Genomic DNA, 16,736 nt, shown 5'->3' on the forward strand with positions numbered 1-16,736 from the left:
ATCCATTGGTTCCCAAGAGAGAGCTGAGTTAAATACTACAAGGAAAATTCTATTTCTGGCAAAAAGGCAAAATTAGACTTTTTGTTACTACTTAACACCAATTTAGTTGGGAGATGTACTATGGTAACCCTGACTCCTTCATGTAGAATTTTTGTAAATAGAAGAAGACTGATTAGCATTCATTAACAAGTAGCGGTGCCTTGTTTAAATTACATATTAAACACTGCTCTTCACTTTCACTGTGGGCATCCCAGTGTCTCATGAGTGGAAAAGCCAAGGGCTATACACAAGTCTGGGCTGAGAGGTTCAGGCCCAGGCTGGCGGCTTCAAAGGGAGCTGAGGGAGAAGCCACACAGCTGCCTGATTCAGAGAGGTCGCTGTAACACTTGATGTCCATTTATCTACCTACTGAGCTCCAACGAGAATTGTCAGCTGGCAATTCAGTCAGGAAATTTGAAAAATTAAAATTAAAATTACACAATTATTGACCTCACGCTGGATGAAACAAGGCCGTTATTTTAAACTAGACAGGGTACGACTCTTGACTGACAGGGGATTTGATCTTGAGGTGTCTCAAAATATCTTTCCAACTTCTACTTCAACATAAAACTGGGAAAGCATTATTATATTTTCATTTCAAGGAAGTGGCAATTGTTATAGTAATGCATAAATATGTAATTTAGGAAAGACTTGCCAATAAATCAATGATTACTTGGCCAACTGTTGAGTTTTTTATTAGCTTTTTAAAATCAAATTTCCAATCGCCAGGCTGTGTGGAAGCAAAAACTCCCCGCCCGAAGGTACGTTGACACTCTTCTACCACATCCTCCATGTGTTGTAACTGCTCGGTGATAGAGTTATGTCTGAATGACTAACCAGATCAGTAATGCCCGCTGTTTTTGGGGTGTGTGTGTCTCTGTGCTTTGTGAGTAAGCTTTGCGCTTGCTGTTAGTTCTTGTAGTGCAGAGGGTTCTGCAGGAGACAGAATAACACCACAGGGATGATGGAAAGAGATAACAAACATTTCTGAAATCAAACTTCTAAACTTCAACTGACAGCTGTGGCATATAGGGAGATAATTCCTCACTTTGCTTTTTCACCATCACCCACGTCAAAGTAGAATAAACCCACTGAATGTGGCACATGAATTGTATTCGGAAGGAAGTTGAATGGAAGACCAGCATGAGGCCGCCATAATAACCAGTAATGGGTTCATCTTTGAAAACCACATTAGATCTTAAGAGCCACATGAAAGTATAAATCGTGCCAGTAACAAACTAACAGGTAATTATGCACCCCGGTCTGAATGGATCCCTGGCTGTAAATGACACTATTATTCTGGATTCAAAGAAACATAAAGTCACAGGCATCAACAGTCTTGTGGCTTGTGCTGCTTGTTTTATGATCATGTCTGCACACTGTGGAAGTAAGCGCAGACAGACAGCGCTTACACATGTGTGTGTGTGTGTGTGTGTGTTTCCATAAATCACGGCATGTTTATTCGCAGCACCATGTGTGTTCCAGACAGCATAAAATGAGTTAAGAGTGTCTGGAGGAATGTATCTGTGAGAGAGGATAGATGGAGGGTAAAAAACAATGAAAAGACGTTTTCTATTTGAACACCTGAAATTGTTGAGGTTAAGTAAAGTGGAGGTTGAGTTTGTCAGCTCCACCCAACACTACCAACTGTCACCACGAAACAAAAAAAGTCCCTCATTTTTTCCCTTTGCTTCCATTTCCCCTCTTCATCTCTGCCTCTCTCAGCGTCCACTTCTATTTTTTCCATTTCTCCGTCTCTGCACATGAGGGATTTGGTGTGGAGCCAGAGTGTTGACAAACATACACTTAGCAGGCCAGGAGTTCTTTCCAAATCAAATAATCAACCAGGAAAACCTGATTAGAGGGCCAGAAAGAAAGGGCTCACTTCAGCAGTCCCAGTGAATCAACACTCCCGGCCAAACAGAAACATACCACACAGCCAGGCTAATTCAGTCCCTCTGTTACGGTCACAACTGTTACTAAAAACATAATTATCTTCTGTTTGGTGTTTCCTCCCTTCAGTTCAATTTGATTCATTTAGAAAACTGGGGAGAAAAAAATTAAGCGGCTTTGGAAACATAAACTGTTAAAAGACACAAAACTGATACCGTCAACAATAACTGGACACAAGCCTTTCAACACAGGGCTGGTTCAAAGAATAACATTTACTTTAGCAACAAGGGCTCAGTGTATAGTAGTGGGACATAAAGGATGGAAGCTGTACAGGAAAAGAAACAGGCAGGTGGGAAGCTGTTGGCACTAGTTTTTTAAAAACACCTTCCTACAACTGTACCCACATTTTCCTTAAAAAATGCAGTTGGCTTTCTAACACTATGTTTCACAGCTGAAAGACAGTGGAGCTGCATCGACGCGACGATTCATCGGTCAGTCGACTGAAAGAAAAAAATATTTTACAGTCATTTTTTTTTGTCATTTATGATAGTAAAAGAAGAGTCTTTGGTTTTTGGACAGAAGCAATTTGAAGAACTCACTTTGGACACTAGGGAATTGTAATGAACATTTTTCACAATTTCACATAACAATTAATAACTTAATTGTGAAAGCAATAAGCAGATTAATCTGCAATGAAATAATTGTTAGCTGATGCCTTATAAGACAGCATTAAAATGTTGAGTACAATGATACCATGCTTCTCAAATTGTAGTCCAAGCACGCTTCAGGGGCCTATTTGCACCTTCAGTTCAGAAAATGGGTAAAGCGCCACCTGCAAACAGCAGGACATGTAAACAAGCACACATGGATAAATCCAGGCGGAGGAGGCTTCTCGGCAGTGAAACACACACGACACACACCCTCAACTTGTTTCACATTCCTGACTCACCCCTTCACCACCCCCCTAAATCTATGCTCGAGTGTGAAATACCACAGTAGGGTGGTCTCTGCCCTTTTAACTCCTCACCTTTCTGCCTGTCCAGAGTGCACTGAGCCCAGCTGGTCGGTCAGCAAGTAACTGAGGCCTGACCGAGATCAGTTCTTATATTAAACCACACTGACATTAAAACCGGTCACATGTCCTTGTGCCTGTGCTTGCTGAAGCCTGTAACTAACTCACGGCTGCTGCCGCTGCTGCTGCTGCTTCTGACTGGGGCTCGAGTTTAGGATGAACTCTCTCCCCTAAAATAAAACCACTGGATATGGTTACATACTCAGCTCCCACTAAATAAAGTCCTCATTTATTTTTGGCTTTCATCTGTTCCACTGATCCAGTAATAAGGCTAGCAAGCTGAAGGGAAAAACACCCATCACTGTATACACAAATAAACAGTCACCCAGTCATACATACACCAAAATATTTTAACTTTTGTTTCAAATAGAAAAATGATAGATGTATTGAGAGCTGATCTGGGCTCTAAGAGTTTTGATCATGGGATATTTACATGTGAAAAGCTAAGAGGGAGGACATCACCTGCTCCCTGCAGCTAAACTGCCTGCAAGTATTCATTCATTTTCTGTGTTTATCTCTCCCTCATTCTATCATCTCTCTACCTTTTATTTCTTCCCTGTTTCTTCCTCTTTCCTCTTCGCGACTTCATCCAACTTCTCCTTCCCTGACTTCCCTCCTTTCTTCCATCCCTCCCCTCTTCTTTTCCCATTGTCACTGTCTCCTCTCCGTCCCTATCCTCGCCTCTCACCTACCTCAGCTCCAGCCCTCTGCCGTAACTCGACACTTTCTCACAGCGAGCGCCTGACTCTGCCAAGTTGTTTCCCTGTGTTGCTCCACTGTTGCCATGGTGAGACTCTCTGTGTGTGTGTGTGTGTGTGTGTGTGTGTGTGTGTGTGTGTGTGTGTGTGTGTGTGTGTGTGTGTGTGTGTGCGTGCGTGTGTGTGTGAGCAAGCAGCGACCTACACTCATGTTGGTGTAAACTACAGCCTAGAAGCTTGTGCTGGAGAGAGTGTGTGTTAAAAACTGCAGTCCTAGGAAAGGTTTGTGATGTGTCTGTGTGTGTGTGAAAGAGAGAGAGAGAGAGAGAGAGAGAGAGAGAGTGTATGCATGTGTGTGTGTGTGTGTTGGGCAGTCTGACCAGTATGTGTGTGCAACAGATGTAAAAACAGGAGCACTGGTGGTCAAGGTCAGAAGCGGGCCCATTTTATCTGGCAGTGGTTTCCCCACTGTGACACTGTGGCACCACGACCTGCGATCTATGGACACACACACACACACACACACACAGCGCAGCTCACACAGGCTTGCTGTTTGCCCAGCACACTAGGGAGGGCAGAGAGAGCCAGGGGGCTGGTTGACTGTTTGTTTAAACAAGGTCAATACATGCGCACGCACATGCGCACACACACACATACACAGAAGCGTTTACTGTATACTGCATGAGGTCTGTATATGGCCTTGCTAGACTGGTCCAAGCTCAATTCCTCTTATTCCTCATTCTATCCTCCCCCACTCTTGCTCTTTCTCACTCACTCACACACACACACACACACACACACACACACACACACACACACACACACACACACACACACAAACACACACAAACACACACACACACCTCACTCTCCCCCTCTCAGTGACTGTTTTCTCGCTGTGTGCTAAGCCTGATTACAACAAATGAGAGCCAAGCTTCCAACATGTTTACATCAAATACAGCCCTGGGGCAAAGCAACACCAGCTCCAGCCAGTTCACACAGTGCAAACCGCATGGCTCTGCATTGTTGTCTGTGTGTCTCCCCCATTATGGCGGCCAGTCTATTAAGAGAGTCAGCAGAGTGAGAGAGAAGGGCCAAAGTTTCACTGTGGCACAAAGCTAGAGGGCAAGTAAGAAGATGAAAAGAAAGCAGGTAAGATAGAGAGGGACAGAATAAGAGGAAGGGTCAAAGACACTAATAATGTTGGAGTGAATGACAGAGAGACAGCAATAGAGAGACAGCAATGGGGTCACGTCCATGCATCCAAACATCGGGATCAAAATCATTTATTGCATCCAAGCCAGTGGAAATATAACGCTGCCTTGGACAGAGTCTGTCATATTCCCTTTCAAATCCATGTTACCAGACACCACGGCTTCATTTAGATTTAGTAACTGTCAAAACAAGTTCAAAGATGGACATGATATTTTTTCCAACTGTCTGTTTTTTTCAGACATGAGTTGTAATAAAGCACAGCCCTGTCTCGTGCAGTGTGACTGTGGTTGTGTGCCGCTGTGTACTGTGAGTGTTTCCTCACTGTATCTGACAGCCTTTTCTGTTGTGTCTGCCTGCCTTTACCTCAATACCAGAGGGGCTCCTTATATTTGTGTGGGTGCAGCAGCACTCAATTAAGCTGGATAAATAGGCACAGGGATACCTTAGCCAGCCAGAGAGGCTTTGGACTTATATGTCTCCTAGCAACAGGTGCACCGATTATGGTCTGCAGCTAGCCCCAGAGGAATGGCTAAAACAGCCAGTCAGCCAGGCACAGTCAGGCAGGCACATCATGCAGTAGTACAATCATTTTAGAAAAGGTCAGATGGTCAACAATATTTCATCATATTCAGAACTCTCATTATCAATGCCACACTGCTTGTTTTCATGTTTGCAGAATGTTTATTGTATAAACAGTACGCTTGTCTATTTTATTTGGGGAAAATAGTTCATTCTTCAAATGGATTCTTATTTTAAAAATAATTTCTTTCAACCATCAGACATTTTAAGTACTTTTCTGGCAACAAGTAGATTACAAGGGGAAGATTTATGGTGTTTTGCTGTGCTTTACATGTAAAATCAGGTAACTGTTCTAATGTCAAAATGTCAAAACATTTCAGTGTAAAAACTGTCACGCTTTGTGGTCTTGGTTTGTCTGGCCACCTTACATATAGACAGGGGCCATTGCTAGCCAATCCTTTTTTACATCAGTGCCATTAGGTTGCTGATCAAAACGATCGTGTCTTTCTTATTTGTATTAACAGACCAAGAAGTTGGTGTCAAACTTCCTGCACACTGCAGTCTCATGTTTTATTCCTTGAGCGAGTGAGATGTATTTCTGTTACCAAAGTACAAGTGACACTGTGACACTGAATTCAAAGGCATGTATACTGCTTAATATAATGCATCCCACACTATTCTCTTTTGCAAAGGCACAAAATGAAACAAGTGGCAGAGTACACATTCACAACATCAACTAAATTGAGTTGCACAGCAGGATCTCCTCAGTGCTTCATTTGCCTCTTATTTTCTACGGAGCCTGCACGTCTTAACAGCTCCTACATCCTGTGTCTGGGGCCCAAAACCGCAGCTTAGAAATCACTGACCTAAAACTGTTCGTCAACTGAGCCATTAAATTCTACACAGACTCTCTGAGAAATCTGGATGAGAGCCACTGAGGGAGAGGTATGAGTCACTTAAAGTCTCAATACTCAATCTAATAGATGCCCAAACAGAAACTAATAGCGCTGGAAGATATAATGTCCATTTTTAATAGTTTTAATAGTATCAAAAACTTGTGTACCAATCCACAATCCTTTCAAAAGCACTTGAGTGAAATGCATTTTCTGTTGAATCCCTCACAATTGTGTGCTGTGGAGAACGGTCTGGTTATGCAAGATGACCAATAACCCAATTATTTAATTTATCTATTTTACAATTAAAAGTAGAAAAAAAATGTATTTACTTTTTAAAATAAACTTTTTAATGTAAGCGATCATTTTCATCAATTTTATGACAGAAATTAGATTTCAAAATGTAGTAGTAGTTTTATAGTTTGCTGATCTGTGATCTGATCAGTGAAACACCTGTTGGGACCGCCAGCTAGAGGTGATCTAGAAGTCAATAGCTGGTCAAACACAAGAAACCAGGCATTGCTGCCCACACTGCACACAGAGACATCCCTGAGTTTGTAAACAAAGCCCCGGCTCGTCTGCAAGAGTTTGCCAGTGTCTGGTCTGGTGCAGATTATGTTACTGTGGGACTTGAATCCACCTGCTGAAAGAGAGTGGTTTGAGTATTCACACCTCTCAAAATCGCAACCAAAGGTTACCTGACAGAGAAATATTTAGATCCAGATGTGACCTTCTTGACAGTTCAAGACCAGGAACATCCCCACAGTCAGAAGCAAGAGGGATGGATCCACAACTACAATCAGCTGGAGCAGTCCATGAAGTGAACTTTTCAAAACTGAGTGAAAAGAATTTTAGCATCGCTGCCAACAGAGCACTTTCTGAGAGGGAATTAAGCATAGGAGAAAACCTGGTTACACATAACAAACCTGCCCTCAAGCTACACGGCTACGCTTTTTTACCACCTCTGAATTAAGGATGCAGAGACCAGATTTGTTCTTTAGTTTCTAAATTTTTGTATTTTGCCCCATCTCTTTTTAGCAATAGCTAGTCTGTCAGAAGCCTTGCACTCTACTTTCTATTTATTCAAGAAGTCACATCTGGATACAAAGTCTGATATTTTTTAATAATATATTTTTTAAGTTGTAGTGACAGAAACTATTTGCATGAATTTCATTGCAAATCGGGATTTTAGGACATTTAGGATAAACAAACCAAGAAGAAGACAACAAGTAACTCTCTCCTCTTCCTCATACACACTCACAATATAGATCTTTAACACATGTAAACTAGAGTAGCCCCACAGCTCCCTCCTCAGACATTCTCTTGTCTTTCTGTTGACACAGCATCTCAGCGGTGCATTGATCTGGGCACCAGTGTGGCCACAAAAGGAAGTCATCACCATGTCCAGATGGCAGCTGTAACGTCATCTGGTGACATCACACCACAAGAGTCGAGACCCGGAGAGAATAAGAGATCCCACAGGGCTGCAGACTATGTAGAAGTACAATCTGTAGAAAGGACAGCTGCTGGAGTAGCATAGTGTTTCTGATAAAAAAAAAAATAGTGGAAGACTGAAGGAAAGTTTGCTTTGAATGTGGAGTGGAGAATGGCATAGAGATTATTAGAAAAGTGCTCACTGAAGTGGCCATGAAGTTATTCAATTAAATTATACTTTTGTAAGCATAACAAATCTGTTGTCTCGACCTCTTACAAGCAATGTTTGCCAGCACACCAAAGAAAAGCTCCCTCTTATTGCTGTCTGCTGTTATAAGTATCAGAGTTAGAGTGAATGTCCGATCTACATATTCAAATTCTGTGGCAGAGGTGCTGCAAACGCACATGTTGGCACCGGTGTCATTCTGCCTCCAGGGAATAGCTTGTGTCACACCTACAGTGCACCTGGGAAACATGATATGTGCATGCTTGTTAACACAGCCAAGACAGTGGCTAAATGACTTTGTGTTTCCTTTCAATAATGTCTTGTGTTTTTGCTGGTTATAGCGTTTTAGTGTTAATTTTAACAAAGCTCTGATCTTATATCCAGCATCTCATCTCACACATGTTCTACTGATAACCTAAAACAGTGACACAAAGCACAATGTGCAATGCGTGTGTGTGTGTGTGTGTGTGTGTGTGTGTGTGTGTGTGTGTGTGTGTGTGTGTGTGTGTGTGTGTGTGTGGGTGTGTGTGTGTGTTCCTGTAAAAACAATAATGGCATCACAGGGTAAAGAAATGACCTTTCAAATTGGTACTTTTTTTTGCATAGTGCATTAAAAAGAGGTTAGGAGGACCAACAATACAGGACTGGGTGTTTAGTAAACAAAGACCGACTGTTAGACCTGCTGGACAAGTGCTGATTATATCTATCTTCACATAGCACAAGACAGCTGTTGATTTTATGTTGAGTGTCAGTGTTTTTTAGTGTCTACACTAAATAAATGAGTTGTGTAAGTGTATCCTAAAATTATTGTGGAGCATCAACTTTTCTATTAAAGATTAGAGAGGTGAGTTATTGTGGGTCCAATACACAGTTAAATTCTGGATTAGCAATTTACAGCTATACATTACCATATCACTGTTGAGGAATTAAAGTGATTAACTATGAAAACTGCCACTACACTGAAATAAATGGAGCGGTATATTTTATAGCTTAATGCAGAATAATGTCAAGATTTATTAAGAGTAATATCACATACACTTTCACCAATACACTCAGCCCACCCTTCTCCCTCCCTCCCACCCTCCCTCATAAAGTGCATTCACCCACACATTCTTCTGTCTGTGCACAGGCCTCTGCAAACCGCTGCACATGACAAGCAAATGTTTTCTGTGTGCATGTCTCGCTTTGTCTGCTCCCTCTGACCGTGACAATGCATTGTCGTTTGTCAATGCGATCATGAAAGTGCGTTCCAGCCAAATACATTTGATTTTGTTGTTAGCATTCTGCTACTGAATGTCAACAGAAGAAACACGGACTTCTTTCACTTTTTGTAATTATACAACTATCTGTGCAGGTCTAGGCACCTGTCCAAATAATTTTATAGGTGATTTATTGCATGGAAATTTATCAAGAACAGAACAATGTGAATTGTAAAGCTCGCTCATCTAAAAAAAAAAAAAAAAAAACAACTTAAAAAAGTACATGAGTGGGAGTGAAACTAGTTTCTCTTGTGGCTTATGTCTTATTTGTCTCCTCGATCTAAACTGCTACTTTTAGAGTTGCTTTAGATTTTGGTCAGCATTTAGCCCCACAAAAACTAAAACTAAAATAAAATACAACAAATTACATCCAAAAATATACGACTGTGGAAAAAAAAAAATGTTTGAAGCAAACAAACAGCAAGTGAACAAGAGTCTTCAAGTGACTGTCAGGGCTAAGCACGTAGGCACTGAAGACCAGATTCCAGCTGGGATAGGAATCAACTATGAATGACTATAGCCTTGTCTGACCTAAGATATAAACTCCCTTCTTACTAGCTTCTGTAAGGGAACTGCTATTACCAAACAACTCCCTCTGGGGATGAGGAATGAGGGCAAGCGTGGCAAACGCTTGGTTGAAAACATTTGACAGCTAAATTATGCATCGTCACATATGGCAGGATAGAATCTTGGTCTAACTGAGGTTGAAATGGTTAATGATTGGCCTGGAGGGAGCCTGCATGACTGAATGTATGAGGACATGGGCTGTTTCTAAAGCAACAAATGGCAGTAATTTGGGCTTCTTTGTTGTTTCAGGATATTTTGTGTCCACATCTGTTTGATTGTTGTTGTTTTTATTGTTATATCTTCTGTATATTGTTCATGATGAGTGGTGCCTGAGTTAGCCTGAGCACTGACATACTGTAGTACCGAGCGATGACAACACATTACAAACTAATAATTACAAATGTGACTGAGCTTCCAATGCACTTTTACATGTCTTACCATAAATAGAATACACTGCTTTTAGATAGTAAAAACTTTTTCAAGAAGCTAGTGCACTTGGGTTTAATTATACTGCATTTAAAGCCTTAATTTACCCTTTTTGATTTTTAGACAAGGAAACTGATAAAACCACCACTGCAATGCTAACACAGTAGTAGATTTAGGTGTGCAAGATTTGGCAGGACAGTGGACCGTATGTAGCACTATTGGGCTGATTGGACAGCTGACCGAACTAGTAGTCTGAACTCCGCTATTGTTAGGTTCCACAACAACGCTCATGGTCCAGCTCGAAGGCCCTATCCTAATCATACACACAAAGGAAGCTTGTCACTGCCTTCATGAAATATTAATGGGACTGAAATCTTCCGCTCTTGCTCTCTCTAGATCCTTCTCTCTCACACTACTCTCTGAGAGAAAAGCAGCTATAGCTCTTCTATGATAGCACCTAGTCTCTAGCAGGTGCTATCAAATGACAGACCAGCTGATTGGGCTACAGTGACAGCTCTCTTGCCTGCATGCCTGATTGTCTTCCTGCCTCAACAGGTTGACAGACAGGGAGAGGAGCCACGCATGCAAATATGTAAAATGAGATGCATGCATAAAGAGATTACAACTACATTTGATTGCATTATCATGAATCCTGAATCCTTAATTTGAAACCAATAATGGGTTTATTTTGCAATTGAAACATTGTTATCTGAATTTAAAGTATCACAGCCTATATCTGAGGAAGCTATTGCTAAATTCAGCACATACCGTAAGTCCAGTTCAGCTTATTTCTCTGACTTTCATATGTTATTTCATCACTAAAGGGTACAAAGGCTGATGTCTTGGCTATGCGGTTAACTTAACTAATGCATGGCCAGCATCATGTTAACACAGACAATAAATCAGTCCTGACCTCAGAGGGAAATTTAATCCTCAGTATGGTAGAGACATCAGTGCTGGTATTTTGTTTAATGGAGTAGAAAAAAGGTTTGTGCTCTGTAAAATAGATTTGGGTCATTTTCATGCGTAAGCATTTTTCACCACTAAGATTGCTAATATTTGGAAATGGTTTTAACAGTTTCAGGTTTAAGCTACAAAACAGTCAAGTTTTATTACACTGCTTTTGGCTTAGCAGCAGTAAGTGCTCAGAACATGTTAAAAAAAAAAATAAGATATGTCACCTTGACAATAGGGTGGCCACCAGATGATGCTTTGACGGCTCCTCGGCTGCCCTCGGTCTCATAGTGTGCTCGGTGGTGGGCTTTGGGTTGCACCTCTATCTTCAGTTCATACTGGCCAAACTGGCTTGGCAATGGCCAATCTAATGGGGGCAGTGAGGAGGTCCTGAGGAGAGAATACCACAAGCATGAACACACCTACACAAACAGGAAGAGTGTGATAGAGTTTTGGTATGAAACCATTCTAACACACAGTGTTAGAGATATGTAAAAGATTAATTCAAAGCATACAATGGAGAGATCTGTGGTTGGAGTAATTGGTGCATATAAATTTGAACAAACTACCCTGAAGCCTAAAACTAAGAGAGCAAAGAAACTTATCAGTGATAAGGAAAGAACATTTTAACGGCTTTAACAGTAAGAATTTCCCTAAGAAAATCTATCTGGGTACCCACACCTTCACATTTTCCATATTTAAAATTATTCTGCAGAGATATGTTAATCCATTTGACATCACACAGTTGGGTCAAGCAAGCCAACCTCTCGCTCTACTAAATGGCTCGTGACAACAACCTGTCTTAAGGCTGTCTGAAAACATTCAAAAGCTGAAAATGTGGTATTCCCCTTCATGGTCTGAGACAGAATGGGTGTAAAAAGGGGGCGCAACATGCAGTGTACTTAGCCCCAGCAGACAGTGAATCACTGGAATGCCCACATGCATTAATCCTGTTCTTAAACATAAAACTTGTAATAGGTCATGTTCAGACTTAAAGGGTGAATCATTTTCTATGGGGGGCTTTTCTTTGTGAGTCGTCTGTGTGGGTCAGTGAATGGATGGTAAGATGAGTGTGTGTGTGTGTGTGTCAGACGGTAAGTTAAGTACTGTGTGTGTGTGTGTGTGTGTGTGTGTGTGTGTGTGTGTGTGTGTGTGTGTGAGTCTGTGTGCATACTTTACAGGTATATATTGTACATGTAGGACAACACAGGGGCTGGCATTGTGTGTTTTTCCTCCCTGCCTCTTTTTTTTTTTTTTTATCTGTGTAGGCCACAATCATATTTGAACAGCTGCACTCGAAAATAAAACACTCAATGGCCTTCTCCACAGATAAACTGGGTCTCTCCATCTGACTGCATTAGTTCACTTTATCCCCAAAACATTTTGTAAACACTCACATCACCCATTAGCATCGACCAAGCCGTAACCTTTTCCAAATGTTGTTGCTGATTATAATTTATTTAATTATATTTAAGTACAACCCCTCATTCCATTGAAAATAATGATTTTGGAGTATACAGACACACATCCAAAAATGGAGGTAAACTGGACGAAAATGTATTTCATTGTAGACGTACTGACAAATAAACAGTCCAAATGAAATATCAATCAAATCTACCTCATTTTGATAGCTTTAAAATTATCAATATCTTTAACTTTGCCATTTTTAATCATTAATACTTTATATCTATCACTGCCATAACCATTATGTGTATGGTAGCTTCAAATGTTACCAAAAGAAGAAATTCCAAACATAAAAGTTTGGTTAATGTCTGTTAAGCTTTCTTGAGAGTAATGGTTTACTCGGCTTATATCACTGATTTACTTTTTTTTTTTTTACATACTTTGCAAACTTAGGTCTACCTCTTTATTGTACCCTGTAACTTGACAAGGTACTTAGATTGTAGTAAAAGCCACAACGTAACCCTCTGTCACATCATGACAGTGTACAAAAGTAATTATTCATGAGCCAAGATGCCTATTGTAGGGCAATGCAGGCTATATGTGTGTCACCCAGGTGTTTTGTCTCATTACCAAGTGCCATTGTTTTTATACCACGGCAGTATTCAAAATCACACATTTAAACATGCATGTCTATGTACAGTATGAACTCCCACTGTGTGCATGCATGTGTATGGTAGGCCTGAGTCAGCGAATTGAACTGAAGGCAGCTGTGAGTCTGTGCTGTTTGAAGAGCCAAGAGGCAGACGCCCTATGCTACACACTGATCTCTGCCTCAAAGTTGGCCACTGTAGGCTCTTTGTGTCCCCTGTCAGAGAGTGGCATAAGCTTTCATTTGGCTCTATCCAAGGCGGGACAGGCTCCTAGCATGCAAATGTACCCTGTCTAAACTGCATGACAGATTTTTGACAGTACAAATAATTTTTAAGGGAAAGTTTGCAATGTTTTAGCCAGCACGGCTGACTCTCTTAATTCTTCCCTTTCCAAATGCCTGTCAAGTGCTGGCTACATGTAGACCAATCTGATCAGAATGAATTAAAGACATGTGAGTCAGGCTTTCAGTAGAGCCATTTCACTTCACACATTTTCTTATTCTGCTTCACAGAAAAGTTTAAAATGTATGGTTATCTGCGCTAATTAACTGTGATGATTAATGTATAATCTGTTGTAATGTCGGAATAGCCAAATAGGACCTTTTATGCTTGATTTTCAAACAGGGTTTTCACCTGATTGCAGCTCTATCTAAGATCTAACACTGTATAAAAGAGGCATCCTAACCCTTATGTTTTCCTCGCGGCAACCATGACATAACCACCCAGGAAGTGTGGGTTTGCATGGCTGCTACGGTAACAGGAGTAGAGGAGGACAGAGGAAATATGAGCTTTGTGACGGAGTAGAAGCTGCGGCCTATGTCCTCACATAGCTTTACCTTTCTCAAATGTCTAAGCCATGGTGTAGGTAGGGGCTCCCAGTCCAATCACAATCCCACAACCCATGAAGTCTTCTCTACATCTTCCCACTAGTATCCTTTCCATACAATGAATCGGGTAATCTCATATCTACATATTTTTACACACACATTGTAAGTCAGAAAGAAAGAATATAGACTTGACCATAAATTGATACATATGAAGCAATATAAGTTTATATTGTTTTCCTGCAGTTTTATATGATAAAGCCCATAACAATTATTGACTGGAAACTTTATGGTCAACAATTCTTTGCATGTAAATTCTATAATTGATAGGGCTGACCAATAATCGTATCGCAATTATTTTGACAGATATTGTGATTATGATGATTTGGAATTACAACTTTTGCTTTTCATTTTTGCTGAAAAAAATATAAAAATGGTGATGGTATGATTTTTGTAGAGACCTGTACTATACAAGAATGTTCCTTTATGTCTGGGAATTTCTAATGGTATGTTGCCACTGTACACATTTTACCCACACTTTATCAAAAAGTTGAAGCTCCTTGAATTTGGATATCTCCCTCTGCCATACTGAGATATCGCTAATATTTTGATTGATAATTCAGCCATAATCCTGCCCTCTGTTCGCTGACTATATGCAGAGTGATACTGGCCTTTTCTTTAAAAAAAAAAAAAAAAGCTTTCAGCAACAACTCATAACTAGAGGTATGAATCTTCACTGGCCTCAGGATTCAATTCGATTATGATACAGCTGTCAACGATTCAAATGCAAAACAATTCTCGATATGTGTGGCATCCTCCATCCTACTGCACATGCCTACTTTTTCATCATTTAACTTCCCCCTTTATGCAGAAAGTCCTTCCAATAATCAGACTACAGCAGTCTACAAAATAAAAGCTGCATCTTTCAAATACATTAACATTACAAAAACAAAACATTTATCCATCTGCAGTGCCTTACACGTTTGTTATAATCTGCAATAAAAATGTTTTCAGATGTCCGTTTTAAAAAAATATGCAGTGAGTTTTTATTATCACTCGCAGATGATCTCTGCTTCCCTCGGACATATGTCCTGCATAGAAAGTAACATTAGCCTAATGTCCACCCACAATTAGAAGCATGGGAGCAACGTCGCAACGTAACTTTATTGTCCAGCTGAGGCCGGACAATCAACAATCAATTTAAGCAGGAGACTCTCGATTATCCCTTGTTCTGCATCGATGCAGAATCTTCCATGTCCGCATCACAATGCATCTTATTATTGAGAAGTTTCCACACCTCTACTCATATTTAATTATAAGTCATTGGTAGACAGCTCACTGAGTGGGGCGTGAAAAGATTCTTTGTCAAAGCAAATGTCTAAACACCCATCCAGTTTTTAATCCCACCCACTCTAACCCAATCCCAACCTTTCCATCTGGGCCATCTGTTCAAGACACCACTGACACACATGTGCACGCACACAGGTAACTCAACGACCTTCTATCTCATGGCAGGCATGTGCTTACACCACCTGACTCTCAGAAGTCACAACTGAACATTTTTTATTATGTTTTTTTTATCAAGTTTTGAGCTGTTCTGAGGGCAGGTTGGCCAATGGTACAGCAGGAATGAGTGTAAGGAACTATGTGTAGGTCAAAAAGAGATTAAACAGCATAGTTTTAAAATCTAGTAGTAGCTGTATTCTTCATGATAAAGCATCCAAATCTACAGAAATGTCATGTCTTAGCTGTCGACTGAGGATATTTTACTTACAGGGGCAAGGATGCAAAGGTCAAATGTTGACTCATCATAGACCGTACAATGTATACAACTGTTATTGTCTGGAGAGTGTTTGGTCTATGTGAACAAGCATTTGTGTTATGTCTACGCATGTGTCTGAGTAGTGTGTGTGTGTTTGTGTGTGTGTGTGTGTGTGTGTGTGTGTGTGTGTGTATGTGTGTGGTGGCCCCCTTGCCATATGTGCCCTGTGCTGATTTACAGTGCTAGGGGCCAGTGCACACAAACAAGGCCATGTCTTCATCTGCTGCACACATTGGAGAACAGACAGCAGTCTCCTCTCCCAAAAAAACTCCATTATGAGTTTCTGATTGCACCCATCCCCCTTTAATGTGGAGATTGTGCCTGTGTTTGCATGTGTATGTGTGTGTGTGTGTGTGTGTGTGTGTGTGTGTGTGTGTGTGTTGAGGAGTTAGTGATGTGTGTGTCCCTGTGTTTCCCTCCACATCATTATTAACTTGTATTACTCTATGGTGTAACTAAGTGAGATTTATGCTGCTGATATGAAGCTCAAAGTTCCCCCGTTACTGAACATTGATCTGCAGAGGTCCATCAACAGGCCTATCATTCATCTAACTTGCCATTTGAAACTAATTTACTGCACTGCAATGTCTACACTTCTCTACTAGATCAAAACGGTTTCTAAGTCTTTATGACAGCTCACGGCACTCACAATAAAAACATTCACCACTGAGGTCTATTGTTCTGGCTTGACCTACTAATTGCTTTTAAGATTGATGACATGTGCTGTCTTGCCAAGTGGTGATTGCATTAATAATTCACAACAATACTGACCACCTTCTGTTTTTTTTTACTCCAAATTAAAAAAAAAAAGTTTTAGGATGTAACGCATTACGAATCTTTG

At 40.7% G+C, this 16,736-nt stretch overlaps 1 protein-coding gene across 3 annotated transcripts in view; it reads right to left on the reverse strand.

Annotated features, from left to right (window-relative positions):
* nfatc3a (nuclear factor of activated T cells 3a) overlaps positions 1–16,736 on the reverse strand; it is a 65,040-nt gene that overhangs the window by 26,222 nt on the left and 22,082 nt on the right. For all 3 annotated transcript variants that reach the window (XM_084359608.1, XM_084359607.1, XM_084359606.1), the window contains exon 3: positions 11,423–11,585. In XM_084359608.1, the coding sequence (XP_084215734.1) occupies positions 11,423–11,585 (163 nt within the window). The remainder of the gene's footprint in view (positions 1–11,422; positions 11,586–16,736) is intronic.

Source organism: Pagrus pagrus (assembly GCF_965226575.1).
Source record: "Pagrus pagrus genome assembly, chromosome: 1".
NCBI lineage: Eukaryota > Metazoa > Chordata > Actinopteri > Spariformes > Sparidae > Pagrus > Pagrus pagrus.